The 25,081-nt window shown below is 42.9% G+C and overlaps 1 protein-coding gene across 2 annotated transcripts in view; it reads left to right on the plus strand.

Moving 5' to 3' along the window:
* Positions 1-2,984: 2,984 nt before the first annotated feature.
* PRICKLE4 (prickle planar cell polarity protein 4) overlaps positions 2,985-25,081 on the plus strand; it is a 39,929-nt gene continuing 17,832 nt past the window's right edge. The window contains exons 1-4 of one of the 2 annotated variants that reach the window (XM_082247622.1): positions 2,985-3,105; positions 14,958-15,100; positions 16,707-16,808; positions 20,162-20,299. In XM_082247622.1, coding sequence (XP_082103748.1) covers positions 14,996-15,100; positions 16,707-16,808; positions 20,162-20,299 — 345 coding nt within the window. In that variant the 5' untranslated portion in view covers positions 2,985-3,105; positions 14,958-14,995. The other variant, XM_082247621.1, reaches the window with a different exon arrangement.

Genomic DNA, 25,081 nt, shown 5'->3' on the forward strand with positions numbered 1-25,081 from the left:
TATCCCTCAGCCCACCCCCCACGGTTCTTGCCTTTTGACCCTCCCTTCTAGATTGTAAGCTCTAACAAGCAGGGTCCTCTAGTTCCTCCTGTTTTGAATTGTATTGTAACTGTATTGTCTTCACTCACATTGTAAAGCTCTGCGCAAACTGTTGGCGCTATATAAATCCTGTATAATAATAATAATCTGTGCTCAAAAAAGTGTGTGATGATTCTCCTTCTCAAAGTACAAGATGAATCCCAATGAGCACACTAAATCTCCACCACTATCTAAGAGGTATAGATGCATTCTCACCATAATTTAAGTTATAAAAGGTCATAATGCGCCTGGTCCCTTTAAAGCCGGGATCAGTTATGCACTGGCTCTCTGGTTTTTCTTTCTCCCACTTTCTCAATTCCACAGTAAACATCCAGCCATAAAAGGATACAAAAACAAAAAAGAAATACTGCTCTCTGTATATATCCCTTTTATTAAAAATGTAACCGCACTTAACAAAGGTACAATCAGTACAGGCATCAAACACAGCCATGCATAGTAGGATGCACCCTGCAGCTCACCCCGTCACTGCTTAGTCCTGCTGACAGCTCACTCGCTGGGATGGATCGGGCTGCTGCTCACATCAAAGATCACCACTCTATGCACTCTATGTGTGTGATGTGGCGCTCTGACCAGTATAGCCAAATACTGATCAATATAGTTAATAAGTGAGAATTGGATGGGCTCTTGAGTACACTTTCTAAGACATGTTTGCAGAAGTTTTATCTTGACTAATTTGCACCTGTCAATAAATCCCTTAAAAATATGTCCAGCAAAATGTACTGTAAAGTATGCCTAAACACTGATCTTTACCGTGTAGGGGTGTACAACCCTAGACACATCCAGGGCCTTATGGCTTTAAGTTAGGTTGCACCAATACTGATAACGATATCGGTGCCGATACTAAGCATTTGCACAAGTACTCACACTCGTGAAAATGCTACGATACCTGAAACCAATACCTTTGTAGTGCGATTTGCGCCCATACAAATTGAATGTGCTCAATTTGCACTGCAAAGGTATCGGTACTGGGTATCAGAAAATACTTGACCGAAGGTATCGAAACTCGTACTTGCCGGTTAAAAAAAAAAAAAAAAAACGATATGTGTACAACCCTAGCTTTAAGTATGCCTGGGTTTACACAAGTAGGTGCGTTGATCAGCAGATAGCTGCATACAGTCAACCAGTAGCCTAGGTTAAGACCTTTTGCGAGTCTGAAATACATGCAAAATTGTACGCTTTCCCGACACATAGAGAAACATGCTGCCATTTTGAAAACATCCATTATTGGTAATGATACCCCCACACATTTGCAAACGCACCGCGCTTTCATGCTCACCAAGCCGAATGGTCCTGCAGTGTTTTTGGAAAACAGTCTGGGACTTATTTTCTGCATTTCTCGCACACAGGGCAGCCCATTAAAACAAAACCTGTAGGAACCAAGCCAAAAGCCTGGTACACGCTATCAGTTTGTTGAACAAAAAAATAAACTGACAGCTCAGGTCGGAGCCTCTATATTAACATGTTAGTACAGCGATCTCCCTGCTGAACTATTATGTTTTGACAGTGGGACAGTCCCCTCCACCAGCACACTCCAATCAGCGCTCTCAGCCATTGGCTTAGCCTTTTGGCCGGCTTCTGTCGGGTCAGCTGCCATACACACGGGGGGGGAATGTCGGCTGTTTTTTTATTGAACTGGACAATGTTGCTTAGCATTCGACTCGTGTGTACTTGACTTTACTGTGGCCAGCTGTACTTGGCTCTCCATCAGCCCATCCCCTCACTTATTTTGTTTTGTATTTCTTTGCCCTCCCTCTTAGATTGTAAGCTGTAACGAGTAGGACTTTCTGATTCCTACTGTATTAAAGTGAAGCTCCAGCCCCCCTACCAAAAAAGTCAGCAGCTACAAATACTGTAGATATTGACTCTTGAAATTAGGACACCTACCTGTCCAGGGATCCCACAGTGTCGGCATCTCAGCCAATTTTTCAATCGACTTTCACCGCCATTGCTTGTAAGGGAAACTGGCTTCATAGGCAGGTCCCTATTGTGCATGCGCGAAGCGTGCTGCGCTTTAATGGCCCGGCGGCAGGGGAAGGAGGAAGAGGCTAAACTTCTGGTGGACTTTGTTCATCCGAAAGTGGGGATGGGTAAATGTCAAAAACGGGTACCCGCTCCCCTCCGAAAGGTGCCAAATGTGGCAGCAGAGGGGGGAGGAAGGAAACAAGCAGAGCTTTCCCTTTATGGTGGAGCTCCGCTTTAAATTGTATTGTAATTTTTATTTTTTTTTAATTGGTTGAACCAGATGGACTTGTGTCTTTTTTCAACCTGACTAACTATGTAACTACTGTCTGCCCTTATGTTGTAAATAACTGCGTCAACTGCGATGTAAATCCTGTATAATAATAATAATATTATCCTAGTGCAGAAATACACCCCAAGTTTACTCTGTATGCCTGTGTGTATGAGCCTTTGTTCACCTGATAAAAAAAAAAAGAAAATCTCCTTTTCTAATACCGTTACGGCAGTAGTGCATGAAGACTCATGTCTGTGGAAATAACCAAGTCACGCTGACTTGTGACGCAGTGTCTCAAACTGTTTTTGTTTTTTGTTACTATTTTTAATTTTTGTTCCATTGTTATTTCATTATAACTATAAAAGTTTAGATGTGCGGTATTCATAAAAACATACAAAAAAAAAATGTAAAAATAGCCAGCCGTTTACAGAAAGCACACTTCAGGTATTTACAGATTGCGCAGTGGGACGTGGCTGTCACGCACAAAGTGTAAAAGAGACAAAGCAGACATAGCCTGGGAAAGTGAGTGTGAGACAGGAAAGCAGCCTAGTGGAAAGCCAGTGATTAAAGCAGCTCAGCTGGGTTCCAGTGTTCAGCTCCCATTGGCTGTTGGGAAGTACAAAACCTGGAGGGGAGGGGTCAGGGAGGTAAAGCCAAGTTCCTGCTCTCTTCACAGATCCTGTTTTTTAGCTGTCCGCACTCCAGCTTTCAAAGGTGACCAGACAGCACTGCTATTGGTCTGTGCCAACTCCTGTCTGCAGTTCTAGAAGCAGGTCAGTAACTCCTAATCAGCCATTATTATGTGGATAAGCAGCAGAACGTCAAGGCCAGATCACTGACAACCTCTGAGTCTGGACAAATGGCAGAACCAGGAAGTGGCAGGTATTTCAGCTGCAAGAACCTTCAAGGTAAAGTCGTACTGAATTTTACAGCTGTATAACTGGAAATACAGGCAGCTAAATGACGTAATCGAAAAATGTAATTGCTTCAAAGTGTGGTCATTTATATCTTGTCGATGATGTGTGCTTTGTTAGGTAACCGTTTGTAATTTGAATGTAGCAAAATCTTTTTTGGTGCAATAGGTTGCTGCCCTTTGGATGTAGACCTGTAGCTTGCACCATTAAACAATAACCCCTAATAGATTATTTAGAACATTGTAAAACACTACTTTATTTTCTCTATAGGTGCAATTACTATAGCTATGATATCGGGATAAGGATCCCCCTTTTTTTTTTTTTTTTCCCAACACTTTCGAAGTGATCGTACGATAATCTGATCGTTAAGGACTGTAGGTTTGTTCTTAAAGAGGTTGTAAACCTCAGAATTTTTTTTTTTTTTTTTAACCACTTTACCACTAGAGGATTTTGCTGTCTTACGTCACTTTTTGCGATTCGGCGCTGTGCACCTTTAACTGACAATTGCGCGGTCGTGTGACGCCACACCCAAACGAAATTTACGTCCTTTTTTTTCCCACAAACAGAGCTTTCTTTTGGTGGTATTTGATCACCTGTGCGATTTTTACTTTTTGCGCTATAAACAAAAAAAGAGCGTAAATTTTGAAACAATATTTTTCACATTTTTTTTATATGAAATTCCCCCCCAAAAAAATTTAAAAATCAAAATCTTTTTTAAATTTTTGGCCAATTTGTTTTCTGCTACCTATGTTTGGTAAAAAAATTCACAATAAGCGTATTTTGATTGGTTTGCGCAAAAGTTATTGCGTTTACTAACAAAGGGAAAGATTTCTGTCATTTTTGGTGGTTTTTTTTTTTTTTTTTTTTTTTTAACGCGTAATGGCGACTTGCGATTTATTTATTTATTTATTTTTTTTTTTTATTTTTTTTTTTTTTTGCGGGACTGCGACATTGCAGCGGACAGATCGGACCCTTGACTGAAATTTTTGACACTTTTGGGGGTACCAGTGACATTACTGCAGTAATCAGTGCTATATATATGCACTGTTAATGTAAAAATAACACTGGCAGGGAAGGGGTTAATTTTATTGGAGAGGGAGGGGTTAATGTATGCCTGGTGCTTACTGACGTGTGTGGGGGGAGGTGACTGTGTGACACAAGGACAGATCCAGGGTTCAGCTATGCTGAACCCTGCAATCTGACCCTGCCTGTCACTTGGGAGATCCGCCAGCTTTGTTTACACAAGCAGGTGGATCTCCACACTAGATCCCCGACGATCGGGGAAGAGCGGCAGCGATCGTCGCTGCTCCTCCCCTGGCCCGACTCCCGCTGTGACTGAATACGGCGGGAGCGAGCCTCCGGCGGCGCGCGCGCGCCGCCGAGAAAGGGGAGTGTCTGACGACGTAGTACTACGTCGTCAGACGATAACAAGCCACTTTGCCGCAGTAGTACTACGGTACTCAGACGGCAAGTGGTTAAAAACGAACACCTGAAAGACAAACACATAATGAGCTAGTATGCATCGCATACTGGCTCATTATGAAATACTTACCTTAGAACGAAGCCCAAAGTGCCGACCGCACACCTCTCTCATGGGTGACATGTTCTGTCGCCCTTCATCCTGGTTTGCGGCATCCGGCCATCTGATTGGCTGGAGCCGCAATGACGTCACTCCCGCACATGCGTGCGGGAGCCGACGGTCACGCTCCTTCAGAGCGGCCGTTCCTTCAGAGCTCATGCGCCAGTGATGTCACTGGCTGCATGCAAAGATATTTACAGTACCAATAGGTAAGCCTAAGGCCTAAGCTTAAGTCAAATTTGTTTGTAATTTGGAACAGGTACATTTTGTAAGTGTAGCTCCAGCCAAAATAATAATTTTTTAGTTTTTTTTGGATAGCATAGGGAACGGTTAACACCCCTGTACCATTTGTTTTGCTGTCTGTACCCCTGTTCAGAAGATTTCACCTCCCTTTCTGTCCCTATGACAATTGGATTTTGAAAATTTGGGGTTGTTGTGGAAACAAGGATTAGTGATAAAGCTTCAGTGGAGACACCTTTTTCCCATGAGAACTCTTACAGGAGTGAATTTCCCTTCCTAGGGGGAGATTTCTCCTCACTTCCTTTTGTCTCTCCGTTTGTAAGTAGGAGTCGTTTGTAAGTTGGATTTTTGTAACCCAGGGACCGCCTGTATACAGCTTTCATTAGAAATTTTCCAAAGGGACAAACCCGAAAATGTTTCTTGTCTGATACTAGATCATACGATTCTCATTTAACCAGTACAGTTTTGTCCCAAAATACGATACAAATACATTACAGCACTTCTGAATTTTTATTCTGTCATACGAGAGTTTTCGTAGTTTAGTTTTAGTATTCATTTTTCGATATGGAGACTAGCATGCAAAAAAGAAAAAACAAACAAACAATAATCTTATCGTGTGTACTAGGCTTAAATGTGAATTATTTCCAGCAAGCCTTGAAAATACTATTGTATGTTAAAATAAAGATCCCATCCTTGTGCATGTTTTTTTGTAAATTTGAGCCATCTGACCTTCAAAGCTTACTTTTATTGTTGATGTAGCTGTGTTTATTCAATTGTAACTTAAATTGTATCGCAAGTAGATAAGATTGTGCCTTTTTAGACAGAAATTAAAAGAGCTTTAAGCCTCGTACACACTAGTAGTTTTTTTGTTTTTTTTCTTTTCAATTTAACCCAGCAAGCAGAAAAAAAACCTGACCGCTCAGAAGAAGCCACTGTACTTTCTATCTGATGTTCGTACATCGATCTCCCCTGCTGTGCTATTGTGTTCTGATAGGGGAAGGCCCCCCTGTAAGAATACTCCGGTCGGCGCTTTCAGCCATTGGCCAAGAATGCTGATCGGGAGCCAATCCGCAGACCTTTTTTGGTGATGCCCCTTCGGCAGAAGATGGCCAAACTGCTGTATTTTTGTTGGACTGTCTCTAGTACGCATGGGCTGAATGTCTCCCATACACACCCACAGGCACATGTATACAAGGGATGTGTATATGTGCAACTGTGGGGCAGGGAATGCCTTGGCCATTTGTGATTGATCAAGTACAGTGACAGCTTTCTGATGGAATCTCTCAGGTGACTTTGTACCAGAATCCAACATGCCTGAGCTCATCTCTACTGATTAGTGATGAGCTTGGGCATGTTCAGACTAGAGTCCAAACCTACGTGTACGAGCCTGCCAAGAAGCCCTCACCTGTACAAAGCAATTATCTGCGGACGGGGCATGCCCAGCAGCCACACATTTACAGGCCCCTTGCCACAGGTGATTGAGCTGTAGAATTGACCGCTTCCTAGTGGGCTCAAACACATGGGTTTGGATCCTAGTCTGAACACAACTGAGCTCATCATGATTTCTGATGAACCGGCCAAAATTTCCACTATGAATGGCCCTGTCATCACCTTCCCATCCAACAACCATCAAATGAAAAAACAAAAGAGCCAGGCAGAGACATGTCAGATGCTCTGCGCCTGCATCCAGTCATTTGCAGGTACTGTTTGTGCATTTTGAGTCTGGCTGTCAAAATAATATAGTCCGCAGTAGGAGGTTTGTCCATCCGTTCTGTTTAGCGTGGATAGAGAAATTTGTAGATTTCTGTCGTTCAGGCCAAAGGTTGAATGAAAATAAAATTCAGTGTATAGTCATCTTTAGATACTGGATACTGGTAACAGCTAGGTGACTGTCTATAACAGGGGTCCTCAAACTTTTTAAACAGGGGGCCAGTTCACGGTCCCTCAGACACTGTTGGGGGCTGGACTATAGTTTGAAAAAAAAATATGAACGAATTCCAATGCGCATATTTTTTATTGTTTTATTTATATAGTGGCGGCTGGTGCTCAAATTTTTTTTTTTTGGGGGGGGGGGGGCGCAAACAGAAAAATTTTATAGGCATTGCTTTTCGGCAAAAAACGCTGTAAAAAATGCATGACTTTGAGGTCACAAAAGTGTGAAAGGGGCCTTCAGTAATCAAGGTATAGTGTGCCCCCTTTCAATGCAGAGTGACCACAGCGTGCCCCCTTTCAATGCAGAGTGACCACAGCGTGCCCCCTTTCAATGCAGAGTGACCACAGCGTGCCCCCTTTCAATGCAGAGTGACCACAGCGTGCCCCCTTTCAATGCAGAGTGACCAGCTTGCCGTGCCCCCTTCAATGCAGAGAGACTAGTCAGTGCACTTACCTGCAGCGTCGGCTTCTCCTCAGTCCCCCGCATCTCCTCGAGTCCTCCCGCCTCCTCCTCGGCCAATGGCATGGGTTTGCCTTTTGGCCAATCAGGAAGCGGGTCTCGGGACCCGCTTCCTGATTGGCCAGGAGGAGGATCCGTGTGACAATAGCAAATTTTCATTCGCTATTGTCACACAAATGGGTGGGCTAGGGCGCCCCGGGTCCACCCTTTTCTTAAGCCTATTAGAGCCTCTGGCTCTAATTGGGTGATTCAGGGAAAAAAAAAAAAAAACATGAATGATACATCCCGGCCGGCGGGCTGCATGTGCCACGCGGGCCATAGTTTGAGGACCCCTGGTCTATAAGTACTAGATTGCATTTTGCTTATTTAACCATCATGATGTTACCAAACAAAGTATGTTTCCGTTTCAAGGAAAATGTATCAATTTATGTGTATATTAACTACACAGAAAGTAACAACCTCCTGATTTACTCTTTTTCCACCTAATTTACAAACTATCAGCATATTTTTGCAGCTGTAAGCACATTGGGGTTTATTTACCTAAGCTGGAGAGTGCAAAATTTAGGCTCACATTCTTCCTAGAAACCAATCCGTTTATAACCTCAGTCTGTTCAATTAAGCTTTGACAATAAAACCTGGAAGCTGATTGGTTTCTATGCAGAAGTCAGCCTGATTTTGCACTCTCCAGCTTTAGTAAAAAAAAAAATCCCATTATCTGTTTAGGTTTAAAATCACAGTACTAGTATTAGTTTACTTTTGTGAATGTTAAATGAAACCTATCCTGAGAGAAACCTGGAGGTTTGCCATTTTTGCCATTGTTGACCGGTAATCATCGGGGTTGAAATATGCTGGAGATCACTTTCTGTGAGCCCAGAGCACTGAGATCCAGATGCCTGGTCCAATTGTGATCTCATCATGCTTCCCTGAACTTCAGTACTGCTGCACTGAATGGTGCCAGCTGGATAATGGGAATGTATACAAAACAAAATTGTGGGGTAGGGTCCAAGGGGAGGCTGTGGAAGATACACTGCTCAAAAAAAATGAAAGGAATGCTTTTTAATTAGAGTATAGCATCAAGTCAATTAAATTCCTGGGCTATTGATCTGGTCAGTTGGGGAGCGGAGGGGGTGGTTAATCAGTTTCAGCTGCTTTGGTGTAATGAAATTATTAGGTGCACTAGATGGGCAACAATGAGACAACCCCCAAAACAGGAATTGTTTTACAGGTGGAGGCCACTGAATTTTGTTTCCCTACTCCTTTTTTCTGACTGTTTTTCACTAGTTTTGCATTTGGCTAGGGTCAGTGTCACTACTGATAGCATGAGGCGATACCTGGACCCTGTAGAGTTTGCACAGACAGTTCAACTCTTCCAGAAAGGCACATCATTACGTGCCCTTGCCAGAAAGAGTCTCAAGAGCATGGAAGAGATTCCAGGGGACAGGCAGTTACTCTAGGAGAGCTGAATGGGGCCATAGAAGGTCCTTAACCCATCAGCAGGACTGGTATCTGTTCCTTTGTGCATGAAGGAACAGGATGAGCACTGCCAGAGCCCTTCAAAATGACCTTTAGCAGGCCACTGGTGTGAATGTCTCTAACCAAGCAATCAGCAACAGCCTTCATGAGTGTGGCCTGAGGGTCGGATGTCCTCTAGTGGGCCCTGTGCTTACTGCCTGGCACTGTGGAGCTCGATTGGCATTTGCCTTTGAACACCAGAATTGGCAGGTCTGCCACTGGCACCCTGTGTTTTTAACAGATGAGAGCAGGTTCACCCTGAGCACATATGACAGACGTGAAAGGGTCTAGAGAAGCTGTGGAGAACGTTATGCTCCCTGTAACATTGTTCCGCAGGACGGGTTTGTTGGTGGGTCAGTGATGGTCTGGGGTGGCATATCCATGGACGGACGCACAAAACTCTTCAGGCTAGACAATGGCACCCTGACTGCTATTGGGAATCGGGATGAAATTCTTGGACCCATTCTCAAACCCTACGCTGGTGCAGTGGGTCCTGGGTTCGTCCGGGTGCACGACAATGCCCGGCCTTATGTGGCGATAGTATGCAGCCAGTTCCTGGAGAATGAAGGAATTGATACCATTAAATGGCCCCCATGTTCGCCTGATTTCAATCCAATTGAACACCTCAGGGACAATATTTTCTGGTCCACCTGACGCTGCCAGGCAGGGCCGTCTTTAGTATTGGATGGACCCTGGGCAAATATTTTCTTGGGCCCTACCAAATGCACTTATCAAATATTTGTGGGCAATTCGGGCTCAAGGGGCAGCTGCTTTGGGCCCCACAACAATGGGTGTGCCCGGGGCAGCTGCCCCTTTTGCCCTGTGTTAAAGATGGCCCTGCTGCCAGGTTGCACCTCATTCTGTTTAGGAGCTCAGTTATGCCCTGGTCCAGATCTGGGAGGAAATACCCCAGCACACTATCTCATTAGGAGCATGTCCTGATGTTGCCAGGCATGCATACAAGCACGTGGGGGGCAATACCAACTACTGAGTACCATTTGAGTTGCTGCAATGAAATTTCAGCAAAATTAACTAGCCTGCTGCATTTTTTTTCACTTTGATTTTTTTGGGGTGTCTTTGAGTTAAGCCCTCTGTAGGTTGATAATTCCTTTAATTTTCCTTTCCTTTAATTTTTTTGAGCAGTGTAGCTTAGAATGAAAGAGAGAGAGAGATCCCACTGTGGGGAAAGTATGTTTTCTTGATGGCTTAATTTAAGCACTGCCTTTAGAAACTGCATCATTGGAGATTAAATGGCACAGTGACCACATAAACTGCTAAGACTTTTACTCAACCTGGGCTTCATATCTAGACCTATCTGGAAGAAATTTAGTATTTTCCTTCTCTGGCTGTAAAGTAGTATAACACTATCTTGCTTTCAGCATGGTATTGATTACAGTCTCTTAGGTAATCTAAGTTTCCTCTCAATCTCTATGGCCGCATTGCTAGCCAGTCCGGCCATAAAATAATAATAGATCCACGTCAGAAAAAAAGCTAATAAATCACCAGAATGCAGGGGAGAGCAGTTTGGAGAGGGTCTGAACCCTAAATAGGCTGATGTGCAAAATATATGTGAATACCATCAGATCCTCACCAGAGAATTGCACAAGTGATGGACATTCCTAGTGGGTGAGTTGGATTGTGGTCTTCAGGCACATCTGTGCAGATAGCAGCTAAAAAGTGATACCAGAGTGTAGTACAAAATCAACAGGCAGTTTTAGAACCTGGGACAAGCCAAAGATCAGGGCCGGCAGCAATAAGTGTGGTCAAAATACAAGCCAAAAGCAGCAACCAGAGAAACAGGAATGCAGGAGCGCACAAACTAACATTGGCTGGAGCCCTAGGCTAGGAAGTGAACTTATTCCTCATAGCTAAATAATGAGGTTGATTGACAGACTGGGTGGGTTATGTATATCAATTACTTCCAAAGAGCAGTTTTTGATCGTATGGGATTTTGCACAAGGTCTGTTTGGACATGGGCTCCTCTACCCATGGCTCAATCTACAGGTTTTTTGCAGTTGCAGGGTATAATGTGTCTCCTAAAGTATAACTGAAGAACTTTTTTCTTTTTTAGTTTTGGATACAGTGGAGAGGGATTAGAAAGATTTACCCTTTCCTTACTCTTTCCAAAATGAAAATAAATTTCTGCGTTAAGGCTTTTCTGATGGCATCAATGATGGCTACTCCATAAAGGTTTGCCAAAAGTTCCAGTTTAAGGTTTTATTGATTTTTCTCCTTCTCTATGTGACTATTTAGCATAACTCTTTAAACAAAATAAAAAAAAAAAAAAAAAAAAAAAAAAGTCCGAATGATTATTTTTGCAGTGTGTGCATCAATCCTTCTGAAACTCCTTCTGTCTCCCCACCATAAAATAAATCACCCCTTAGTGCAATTTCTCAGCCTATGTGCATAATCACCAAAGCGCCCAGTTCTCAGCCCATGTAAGATGCACCATATTACCAAAAGTATTGTAATGCCTGCTTTTACACGCATATGAATTTTAATGACATCCCAGTCTTAGTCTGTAGGGTTCAATATTGAGTTGGCCCACCCTTTGCAGCTATAACCACTTCAACTCTTCTGGGAAGGCTGTCCACAGGGTTTAGGAGTGTGTCAATGGGAATGTTTGACCATTCTTCCAGAAGCACATTTGTGAGGTCAGGCACTGATGTTGGCTGAGTATTTTTAATTTTATTCAATGGGAGCCAGTGTAGTGATTGGTTTAGAGGGGTGGTGGATAAGCCTTCATGTAAGGTAGTTGGTAAGGTGGATAAGCAGCATTCATGATAGACTGAAGAGGGGATAGCCTATGAGAAGGGACTTGCTATATTCGAGGCGAAAGATAACAAGGGAGTGAATGAGTAACTTGGTGGTTTCAGTTGTTTAAAAAGGGGTGAATTTTAGAGATGTTATGGAGGTGAAGTCTACAAGCTTTTGACAACAATTTGAATTTGGGGCTGAAAGGACAGGTCAGGGTCTAGGATTACACCTAGTACCCTGGCATGAGGGGAGGGATTGATGGTTGCATTACTGATTTTGATGGAAAAGTCATGGAGGGGGAATATTACCAGCTCAGTTTTAGAGAGATTTAGTTTGAGGAAGTGGTGCGACATCCATGTTGATATGTCAGTAAGTAAGTTAGTAATGTGAGAGGAGACTGAAGGAGTGAGGTGAGGAGTAGACCGATAGATTTGAGTGTCATCGGTGTATAGATGGTATTGCAAACCATGGGCGGTTATCAATTGACCAAGGGAGGTGGTGTAGATAGAGAAGAGAAAGGGTCCAAGAAGAGAGCCTTGGGGAACCCCCACAGAAAGGGGCAATGGAGAGGAGGAGATAGAGTTGTAGTGAACACTGAAAGAGTGCTGTGATTGGTAGGAGGAGAACCAAGATAGAGCAGAATTGTGGAGGCCCAATGATCGTGGCCTTTAATTAGGCTAAAAGGAAAAACTTCTAAGGCGCTCTCTTTGTCTAAGTCGAAATATCACTTGGCGATCCACGACACTTCTTCTGGTACTAACCAGCTGTAATTAGAAGCTGAACTCCTGGCCATCAGATGAGTCATGTTGTCAAGGTATGAAACCGCTACTGAAGTCTTCATGACCCTGTGAGAACTTCTTGCAGCCCATGTGCAGTGCATTCACACCTCTACGTTTCAAAAACGCAGGCAGAATTGCCGCAATTCTGCCCTGGATTTCAAAGCGGTTTTCTGCTGCCGTTCTCTGTATGCTGAAATTACCGAATTGCAATCAGCCAATAGAAAGTGTCTATATCACCTAGGCAATGAAGTGAAAGGGAGGAAATAAAAAAGAAGACTCCAGACCCGTCAGGTAGCCATAAGTTTAGGTGAGTATTTTGCGCATTTAAATTTTTTTTTTTTTTTATTGAACCAGCAATGGGGGGGGGGGGGTGATCTACAGTGCCTTGAAAAAGTATTCATAGTCCTTTAAAATTTTTCATATTTTGTCATGTTGATAGCTCAACACAAAGTGGCACATACGTGTGAAGTGGAAGGAAAATGATAAATGGTTTTCAAAATATTTTACAAATTAATACCTGAAAAGTGTGGCATGCATTTGTATTCAGCCCCTTCACTCTGATACCCCTAAATAAAATCCTAGTGGAACCAATTTCCTTCAGACGTCACCTAATTAAATTACACACAGGTGGACTCTATTTACTAATGTCAGTAAAAAAAAAAGCTGCTCTATGAAGCCCTCGGAGGTTTGTTACAGAACCTTAGTGAACAATGCATCATGAAGGCCAAGGAACACACCAGACAGGTCAGGGATAAATTTGTGGAGTTTAAAGCGGGGTTAGGTTTAAAAAAATAAATAAAAAAATATCCCAAGCTTTAAACCTCTCATGGAGTACTGTTTAATCCATCATATGAAAATGGAAAGAGTATGGCACAACTGCAAACCTACCAAGACATGGAGGTCCACATAAACTGACACTGGGCATTAATCAGAGAAGCAGCCAAGAGGTCCATGGAAACTCTGGAGGAGCTGCAGAGGTCCACAGCTCAGGTGGGAGAATCTGTCCACAGGGCAACTACTAGTCGTCCACTCCACAAACGTGGCCTGTATGGAAGAGTGGCAAGAAGAAAGCCATTGTTGAAAGCAAGCCATAAAAAGTCCCATTTGCTTTTTGTGAGAAGACATGTGGGGGACACAGCAAACATGATGAAGAAGGTACTCTGGTCAGATGAGACCAAAATGTAACTTTTTGGCCTAAAAGTAAAACGCTATGTGTGGTGGAAAATTAACACTGCACATAACCTTGAACACACCATCCCTACCATGAAACATGGTGGTGGCAGCATCATGTTGTGGGGATGTTTTTCTTCAGCAGGGACAGGGAAGCTGGATGGAGCCAAACACAGGGCAATCTTAAAAGAAAACCTGTTTGAGACTGGGGCGGAGGTTCAGGACAACGACCCTAAACATACAGCCCGAGCTACAATGGAGTGGTTTAGATCAAAGCATATTCATGTGTTAGAATGGCCCAGTCAAAGTCCAGACCTAAATACAATTGAGAATCTGTGGCGAGACTTAAAAATGGCTGTACAGACGCTCTCCATCCAATCTGACAAAGCTTGGGCTATTTTGCAAAGAAAGATGGGCAAAAATTTTACTCTCTAGATGTGCAATGCTGGTAGAGACATCCCCAAAAAGACTTGCAGCTGTAATTGCAGCGAAAGGCAAAGTTTCTACAAGTATTGACTGGGGGGGGCTGAATACAAATGCACGACACACTTTTCACATATTTATTTGTAAAATTTTGAAAACCATTTATCATTTTCCTACCACCTAGAATCCCAATAAAATACATTTACGTTTTTGGCTGCAACATGACAAAATGTGGAAAGTTTCAAGGTGTATGAATACTTTTTCAAGACCTTGTATGTCCAGAGTTCAGCTTTAACTTTATTATAGCTCAGTCTCTGTTTTTGCTCTGCTATTGTATGAGTTTTTCCTCTCATATTGGCAGGACAAGATCTGTGAGGCATGCTGAGTCAGGAAGGGAGTGTGTGATGGACACCCAGCTGGAAAAGCTGGTGAATGGAGGGGGGAGGAGAGAAAGGTGTGGTATTTCAGATCAAAGTAAACCAATGACACATTAACAGTTAATGTTTGTTTTTATGGCATGTTTGGCAAATATTATATCAAGGACTGCATAGCACACCTGTAAACAATGAAGCTGTTGAAGCAATATAATATAAGTAGGGTGGTGTATACCAAATAAAATGTTACTGGTTTGCTTTCCACTACATTTTTATCTGCAGAATAATATGAACTCTGAAGATCCATTGTTTGGATTATGTGAAGTTCTGAAAAAATAATATTCTGAGAATATTCTGTTTACTGTTAATAAAATTGTATTACAAATTATCAGGTTAGCAAATATAATTGGAACCGTTCATACTGAAATGTGTCTGGTCACTACAATAGATTTGTCACTTCAGTGTCCTTTTTTGCTTGCTTGCAGCCCTTCCATTCAGTGAATGCTCTTCAGCATCTTCTCAAATGGCACCGGGACATCAAGACCAGGAGACTTCATCTTCTGAGCACAGTTCTTCTTCATCTGACAGTGATTCAGGTTGTGCATTGGAAGACTACCTCGATATTAAGGTAAGCATCCCACCCCCACCCCTGTCAGCTTTCAGGTGGATCTGAAAGGAAGCTCTGTAGGCTGGTGGATGTGAACTGATGTGTGTCTCTTTATATCTGATTAGCTCCTAGTCCATCTAGATCTGGAAAAAAAAAGTATGCGTCAGAGGCGTAACTAGAACCTTCAGTGCCCTGGTGCAAGAAACCATGAAGAGCCCCTTAACCCTGGGAGGGGCCCTTTCCTCCGAGTCCGGGGTCCTCCAACTCCATCTCTGCAGCCTCAGATGTACAGAATGAATGGACAGGAATAGCTCTGTACAGAGCTTCCCATTCATTCACAAACTGAAGCATAGTAAACCGATCACTCATGATGTCCATTCAGAAAAAAAGAGGCCGGAGAAGGGGCACTTTAACAAGAGGGGGGAAGTATGACAGGAAAGTGTGACAGGAGGGGGTTAAATATGACAGAAGGGGGCAGTGTGAAGAGGGGGCAGAATGGTGGAGGGGCAGTATGATGGGGGGGTGTTGTCACAAGGGGGCGGTGTGACAGGGGACAGTGTGACAGATGGGGGGACAGTATGATATGGGCAGTGTAATAAAAAGGGGGGCTGTATGACAGGTGGGGGGGAGTGTTACAGGTGGGCATTGGTACAGTAAGACACACAGCATGCTCAGGTGCTGGGCCTACCTTACAGGAGAGAAGCCTAGAAGCAGCAGCCCTTGTACATACTGCTTCCCTGTGATGTCCGCAGGATGTCCCTCCAGCTAGCAGTTCACTTCCCGAGTGTCAGTGTATACAGTGGAGAGAGGAGAGGCCTCTGACCCAGGTAGCTATCGGCAAGAGTGTACAACCAGTGCGACTCACTTTTGCACTGAATCTGGTGCCTGCCCGGGTCAGAGGTCCCTCCCCTCTCCACTGTATACACTGACATCAAAGGGCTCCCTTTCACTGTATAGTTAGCTGCCAGCCAGAGGTACAGCGGGAGATGCTGGGTCTTGGGGGGGGGCCCCCCCTCCACATTGGCAGAACACCAGGGCCCAGTCGCAAGTGCGATTGCTGCGACCCTGGTAGTTCCGCCACTGGTATGCGTATCTTTCTATTTTATCTGACCTAAACATAACTGTTCTGAGTTAGTCGGATATATGTCTCTTTACTCTAAACTGTATATAATATAGCAGGATAGACGGGACAGGATAATCAGTGACCTCAGGCACTGCGGGACCAGGTCGAAATGCAAGAAAGCAAAGGAGACAGGAGGTGCACCAGAGCAGGTATATGATCAAGATGGGCACACAGGCAAAATGGCAAGAATTATGAAGAGGCTGCATGGGTAATATGTTGGGCACATAACTGGCCATTAGATGATTAGAATAATACTATGGAAGGAAGAAAGTCTTTCAACAAAATGAAAAGTTTTTTATATACTATATTAATGAAGAGAGAAAAGTATGCTTCTTAGCAAACTGGCTTTAGCAAACAATCTTTTAAGTGACTTTAGTTGAGACCTAAAATGGATACAGGTGGTTCTATATATTCTAAAAAGTGTTGAACGAATATGTATGGAGTTACTGAATAGGTTTTTAAAAATTCTTTTCACATTCAACTTATGTCTCCCTTGTTTTAAAGGCTCATCCCAGTAATGTGCGCTTCACTTTATCGAACAATGAAGAACAAGAATTAAAGCTTATCCGAACACTGTTAGAGTTGCTTCCGCCACAAGACTGTGATGTAAGATCCTGCAAATGCATGTATATTACTCTTTAAAAAGAGATGTCAAGGAGAAGCAGAAAATGAGTCTGAACGTATGGCCTGCTAAAATATGTTATTGCTCTAGGTGAGGGATATGCAAACTGTGGCCCTCCAGATGTTACATAGTTACATAGTTGGTGAGGTTGAATAAAGACAAAAGTCCCTCCAGTTCAACCTGTGTAGATGTGTGTGGCTGTAATCATCTTGCATACCCCTGAATGTTCTGATCCTTGAGATGTACGTCTAAGAGTCTTTTGAAAGCCACCATACTACCCGCAGAAACCACCTCATGTGGTAGAGAATTCCACAATCTTGTAGCCCTAACAGTAAAGAACCCCCCACATTGCCTGAGGTTAAAACGCTTCTCCTCTAATCGCATTGTATGCCCCCGAGTTCTCATGCAATCCCTTCGACTGAACAGCTTTTTTTCTAAGCCTAGATCCCCATTTAGATATTTAAAAATTGCTATCATGTCCCCCCTCAGGCGTCTCTTCTCCAGGGAGAATAAATCAAGCGATTGCAGACGCTCCTCATAATCAAGGTCCTCCAATCCCCTAATTAGTTTAGTTGCCCTTCTCTGGACTCTCTCCAGCTCCAACACATCCCTTCTGAGGACTGGTGACCAGAACTGGACCGAATACTCCAGATGAGGTCGGACCAGAGTTTTATAAAGTGGAAGGATTATAGTCTTATCTCTGGAATACATCCCTTTCTTTATGCATGCTAATATTCTGCTAGCCTTGGCAGCTGCCGCTTGACATTGCATGCTGTTGCCTAGTCTATCATCAACCAAGACTCCCAGATCCTTCTCCATTTTTGATTCTCCCAAGGGTTCCCCTCCTAACGTGTATTGTGCTTTTATGTTTCTAGTCCCCAAGTGTAAAACCTTACATTTCTCCACGTTAAACCTCATTTGCCATGTCTTTGCCCACTCCGTTATTTTGTCCAGGTCATTCTGTAGGATATCTGCTTCATGATGTTGCAGAACTACAAGTCCCATGAGGCATAGCAAGGTTCTGACAGCCACAAACATGACACTCAGAGGCAGAGGCATGATGGGATTTGTAGTTTTGCAACAGCTGGAGGGCCACAGTTTGCATATCCCTGTCAGTTCAAATACACTTTTACAAAATTATATTTTTTTTGCGAGGGGAAAGAAAAGGATTGTAATTTGTATCAAAGCTTTTGTGGTGCTAATTTGACACTGATATAAAGTTGCTGGTACTCAATAAAACAAGAACTACCATCGCAACATTTTTATCCTAGTTGAACCCCTCAGGGGACCAAGTGCACGTAGCACTAGGTTCCATTTTGATCCATGGTCCTGATATGTATTTGAAGCCAATTTTTGTTCCGATCTGTGCTGTCTGCTTCTCCACTCCACGCTGAAGACCAATTTGTGGACGTTACAATGGGACAGTTACGACCAAATTGATCGCCACCTCCCCTCTCTGTAAAAATGTATTTCACACAATGGAAATACAATGCCATCTCTTGGATTTGTAGTTCTACAGGGTTAGTACAGTTACAGGTTCCCCTGTGTTGGTGCTCCTTTCTGCTTATGCTCTGATCAGCTGCTCCTGCTCCAAACTGCTCAGTTCTCTCCTGATGGCCATTGAGCTTTCAAGCAGCTCCAGCACCCTCACAATTTGTTGGACCATTCCAACTGCTCTGTTAAGCCCCGTACACACGAGTAGAAATTTGGCTGGGAAATTTCGTCCGACCGATCTGCCGATTTTCGGATTGTTAGTATGGTGCTTCCAACAACCGACTCTGACTTTTCGGCCGAAAAAATTCTGGTGTGCAGGCTATATAATTTTTGTCGACCATCAAAACACGTCTGATTTTCGTCATTAGTACAGATTTCGATGGGGAAAAATCTTATGAGCAAGACTAGGCATGCTCACAGATGAAAGAAAGCAATCCAACACATGACCTCACTTCTGAAGTAGAATTCTGTCGTGCGGGAAAATTAGTGTGCAGTCTAGAGCACATTCCAACCAACAGACACCACTCTGGACAAAAGACGGACGACCGGTCGGCGGAAATTCATTGCGTGTGTACGAGGCTTTTGCCTCTGCAGCTCACAGCCCAGGCTCCTTGGCTGCACTGTGCACATCTGGCCCTGGCACAGCCCTACACATAGCCCTGCATTTTTGTGTACGTTTACATGCAGCCATCAGAGAAATAGCTCAGCTCCGCTAGCACTGAATGATCTTTTACTTTTGTGAAAGAACAGTCCCGCTGTCTGGGCTGTGTAATCTAGCTGCCAGCACAGTACGGCTGCTAATAAACATACACTGTGCCATCAGCTAAATCACACAGCCCCGACCGCAATGACTGTTCATTCATAAGATTATTAGGATCATTCAGCGATGGCAGGGCTGTGTGATTTATCTGCTGCCTGATTGTAAACATACACAGCACAAGCAGAAAGTTCACACAGCACTGATTAAACTGCTTAATGGCAGCTCTCATCTTCAGTGTGCACCTGCTGCCAGAGAAAAGTTCTGTCAATCTGCCCTCATTGGTTATTCATCTCCTGGCTAGTAGCATGGTCAGACAGCAGTGGGGCAGGGAAGGGGGCAAGCTATCAACCATGCTAAATCAGCAACAGGGCCACAGATAAGCATGAAACCAATTGCATTTTGGTCTCCTGGGGGATTTAATAAGCATTTGTATTATGTGGTGTTTCTTTAACTATTTCTGAACTTTTATACAGGAGTAGAGCGTTTTTTTCTTTTAATTTGTAGTCTGTTTTAGGAATTTTTTTTTTTTTTTTTTTTGACCAATGGGGTTTTTACTTGTTTATAAACCTCAACATATCTCATATTTTTTAGGTTTTATTTCAGTAAAAGGAGCATTTTAAAATAAATATTATTTAAATGTTTTTCTCCCTAACATTAACAAACACATCCTCCTGAGCTTAATTTGCTTTAAAACAAAGATTTCTAAATGCAAGGATATCACATAAATAAGGTTTTTAGTGTAACTTATCACAATGGCAAAAATAGCGTCCATGCCCTCAGTTTATTCTGGTTAACAGCAGAACTCATCCAAAAAAAAGAGAGAGGGAGCTCTTGTGGTATCCTAAAACTTTGTTTCTTATTATCATCTGACTAGCTTTAACATGCTGTGGGGGGGGGGGGGGGGGGTGACTACATGGCAATATATCCTTTTCACAGTAAGATTTGTAATTTCAATTTATAGTTATGTAATTTTAAATTTATGTTTTATTTTTTTAAGGGTTTGTTTTGTTCTCATATAGCTCTCTATTGTTTCTGTGCTGTTTAAATAAGCATATTCATTTTAGCCTATCTGATCTTAAATAGGAAAAGTTTTGCACAGGCTTGGGAGACCTAGAGAGGAGAGAGCTGAAGAAACTCAGTACCTACCGGAGACTTCATTCTATGAGACACGGAGTTACTGTGCCTGTCACTTCTGACACTCCTGACAGTTGCTGCATGAGGGTAAGTGAATAAAGAAAATGCTCTGAGAGGTATACAGTACTTACTGTACATTCATAAAATAACGCTGCATGGTATTTACTTTTTTAGCCACTGAAGAGGATGGGTTGATAATGTAAACTTATTGGTTGCTATTGGCGACCTGTTACCACTTATTCTCATACCTGCACAGAATGCGAACGATTGCTATGAGTAACCTCATTGAGCTTGATTTCCTTGAGTTGGTTATATGTGTCCCTTACAATCTTGCTTTCTTACTTAAGTGTTCACATGCACAATGCAGTCTCTGCAGGCATTTTTGTTTTCTGTGTTTAGTGATTCGTGAAATTCCATGACTAACGCAGCTGCTGTTGAGATTACTTCCCACTGTCAACAGTGTACAGCAAGAGTGTACAGCAAGAATACAATGACGTTTAATATGCTGTGGAGGTAGTTTCCAAGGTCGCTACTACAGAGCATGGCTCTAGATCATTATAATCCTACAATTCCTCCAACGGTGACTAATTAAAAGGCTCATACATGTTCGCTGCTGTGCACTCAAGCCCCCAGTATAACTATAATGACTATAGCTAACTTTGAAATGAGTTGCTTAAATAAACATACTCTTTTTAGGGATTATGGAATGCCATCTGTTGCTGTGAAAAGGACATTTCAATGCAAACATATTTTGGATGAATATGCTGATATAGAAGGGACCTGTGCAGTATGCTTAAAAGGGTAACATTTGACTTAAAGGCAGTGTACACTTTCAAATGTTTTCATTGTTTAAATACAAACCCGATTCCAAAAAAGTTGGGACACTGTACAAATTGTGAATAAAAACAGAATGCATGATTGTGGAAGTTTCAAATTTATTTTATTCAGAATACAACATAGATGACATATATCAAATGTTTAAACTGAGAAAATGTATAATTTTAAGGGAAAAATAAGTTGATTTTAAATGTCATGTAATCAACACATCTCAAAAAAGTTGGGACAAGGCCATGTTTACCACTGTGTGGCATCCCCTCTTCTTTTTATAACAGTCTGCAAACATCTGGGGACTGAGGAGACAAGTTGCTCAAGTTTAGGAATAGGAATTTTGTCCCATGCTTGTCTAATACATGCTTCTAGTTGCTCAACTGTCTTAGGTCTTCTTTGTCCCATCTTTCTATTTATGATGCTCCAAATGTTTTCTATGGGTGAAAGATCTGGACTGCAGGCTGGCCATTTCAGTACCCGGATCCTTCTTCTACGCAGCCATGATGTTGTAATTGATCCAGTATGTGGTCTGGCATTGTCATGTTGGAAAATGCAAGGTCTTCCCTGAAAGAGACGATGTCTGGATGGGAGCGTATGTTCTAGAACTTGGATATACCTTTCAGCATTGATGGTGCCTTTCCAGATGTGTAAGCTGCCCATGCCACATGCACTTATGCAACCCCATACCATCAGAGATGCAGGCTTCTGAACTGAGCACTGATAACAACTTGTGTTGTCCTTGTCCTCTTTAGTCCGGATGACATGGCGTCCCAGTTTTCCAAAAAATACTTCAAATTTTGATTCGTCTGACCACAGAACAGTTTTCCACTTTGCCACAGTCCATTTTAAATGAGCCTTGGCCCAGAGAAAAACACCTGCGCTTCTGGTTAATGTTTAGATATGGCTTCTTTTTTGGCCTATAGAGTTTTAGATGGCAACGGCGAATGGCATGGTGGATTGTGTTCACCGACAATGTTTTCTGGAAGTATTCCTGAGCCCATGTTGTGATTTCCATTACAGTAGCATTCCTGTATGTGATGCAGTGACGTCTAAGGTCCCGAAGATCACGGGAATCAAGTAAGGTTTTCCGCCCTTGACCCTTACGCACAGATTTTGTTCCAGATTCTCTGATATTATGCACTGTAGATGATGATAACTCCAAACTCTTTGCAATTTTTCTCTGAGAAACTCCTTTCTGAAATTGCTCCACTATTTTTCGCCACAGCATTGGGGGAATTGGTGATCCTCTGCCCATCTTGACTTCTGAGAGACACTGCCACTCTGAGAGGCTCTTTTTTGACCCAATCATGTTGCCAATTGACCTAATAAGTTGCAAATTGATCATCCAGCTGTTTCTTATATGTACATTTAACTTTTCCGGCCTCTTATTGCTACCTGTCCCAACTTTTTTGGAATGTGTAGCTCTCATGAAATCCAAAATGAGCCAATATTTGGCATGCCATTTCAAAATGTCTCACTTTCAACATTTGATATGTTATCTATATTATATTGTGAATAAAATATAAGTTTATGAGATTTGTAAATTAGTCCATTCATTTTTACTCACAATTTGTACAGTGTCCCAACTTTTTTGGGTTTGTACATATTGGTGTAGTTATATTCCCTGAAGGGTTTGTTTGCTTTACGTGGTAATGATGGGCTCAGGTGTCAGGTGATCAATTCCCCTATGTCTATGGCACAGGTGTCAAACACAAGGCCCGCGGGCCGAACGCGGCCCCCCAGGCGATTTCATGTGGCCCTAACCCCCTCTCCTGCAGCTGCAGCCCCCCACCCTTTGTCTCTGCCCCCACATTGTCTCAGTAGTCGGCAGCAGAGGGGACAGAACTCCTTTGCCAGATCCAGCGCTTCTCTGAGCAGCTGCAGAAAGGCTTGTCTTTGCCCCCCCTTCTCAGCAGTCCGCAGCTGAGAGGAGGGCAGAACTCCTCCTACAGATCCTGCACCTCTCTGTGCAGCCGCAACAACACCTTGTCTCTGCCTCCCCTGGTCTCATCATTTAGCAGACTCTGGAAGCTGACTCCGGGGGGTAAGGGGGTGCATTGTGATGTAAGGAAGGGTTGGTGACTCTTTATGGTGGGGGGGCTCTTGACATCTCATGTAAGGGGGCGTGGGTTGCTCTGGACATCTAGTCTTACAGATATAACAGACCCTTTGAGGGCAACCATAATGCTCATGTGGCCCGCGATTAAATTGAGTTTGACACTCCTGGTCTATGGTATGCTACATTTGTCCTTAATTGCCGAAGGGACAACACAACTTCATGTTCCAGGTCAAAGCATCAACTGCATGCATTTCCATCTACTTTGTGTCACATCATAAAATCAGAGTGCTAATACAATTAAAAAAAAAAAAATCTTCCAACTACATCATTGTGCTCTCTTTACCTGCGAATGCTCTGCCTGTTTATGTCTGGCAGATCTAATTATTATCCAGCTAGCTCTCAATTTGAAGAGCATTAGATTGAAATATTGTGGGATATATAGTTTCTTCACAGGAAAATAGTCTCATACTACACACAGAGGTCAATTATTAACCTGTGCAGTGCTATGCGGCATGCCTCATGTTTCTAGACAAACCAAAATTGCTGACAAAGGAATGTTGATGATCCACTAGACTGTGTAATCTCATTTTTGTTGAGAAACAATCTTCTTCTCTAATGTCTTTTGGGGACTAATTCTGAATTGGAGTGACTTTTTTCATTATTGATCAGCTGAAGCACTTGTAGTGCTCCTAATGAGGAGAGTTACAGGGTCTGAATTCCTTTTTAGAAGTGATTAGCCTTTTAGCCCTCAGTCACACCAGTACGACTTCAGGTATGACATACGATTTACAAAATCATATCTGAAGTAGCATCTAATGTGTTTCTATGAGTGTGTCTTAACCACTTCTGAACTGGATTTTCCCCCTTAATGATCAGGCCATTTTTTGTGATTCGGCACTGTTTTTAACAGGCAATTGTGCGGTCCTGCAATGCTATACCTAAATAAAATTGATGTCCTTTTTTTCCCACAAATAGAGCTTTCTTTTGGTGGTATCTGGTCACCTTTTTTTTTTTTTTTTTCACGCTATAAACAAAAATAGAGCGACAATTCTGAAAAAAAAAACATTTTTCACATTCTGCTATATACCATGCCCAAAAAAACATGTAAAAATCAAATATTTTTTTGACTTTTTAGGCCAATTTGTTGTCTGCTACATATTTTTTTTTTCTAGTAATGGCGGCGATCTGCGATTTTTAGCGGCACTGCGACATTGCGGCGGACAGATCGGACCCCTGACATTTTTTACACTTTTAGGGAGGGACCAGTGACATTACTACAGTAATCAGTGCTAAAAATATGCACGGTTACTGTAATATTGACACTGGCAGGGAAGGGGTTAACACAGTGGGTGATCAAGGGGTTAAATGTGTACCTAGGGGAGTGATTCTAACTGTATGGGGGTTGGGCTTGTGAAATGATCACACAGACCTTTGATCCTATATAGAAGGATCACAGGCGCTCTGTGATCATTCCAGAGAAGAACGGTCAGCTGTGTTTACAACAGCTGACCGTCCTCTCTCAGTGGGGAGCGATTGTGGGTGGCAGGCAGCAATCGGAGCCGCCTGCCCCGTGCATCAGAGTACCCACTGCCGAGTGGGGGTGGGAGCGTGCCGCTGGCGGCACGCGCTCGCCCCCTAGTTGCAGGCGCGTGACCGATGTACAGCTACGTCAGTTCGCACAGGAGGGGCTGCCTGCTGCAGTAAAACTGCTGCGGCCAGTCCGGAAGTAGTTAACCACTTTAGCCCCAGAGGATTTTGCTGCTTAATGACCAGGCCCTATTTTGTGATTCGGCACTGCGTTACTTTAATGGACAATTGCACGGTCGTGCGTCCTTTTTTTTCCCCACAAATAGAGCTTTCTTTTGGTGGTATATGATCACCTGTGCGATTGCTATTTTGTGTGCTGTGCGCTATAAACAAAAAATGAGCGTCAATTCTCAAAAAAAAAATATTTTTCACATTCTGCTATATAACATTCCCAA

This window comes from Pelophylax lessonae (assembly GCF_965119305.1).
Source record: "Pelophylax lessonae genome assembly, chromosome: 2".
NCBI lineage: Eukaryota > Metazoa > Chordata > Amphibia > Anura > Ranidae > Pelophylax > Pelophylax lessonae.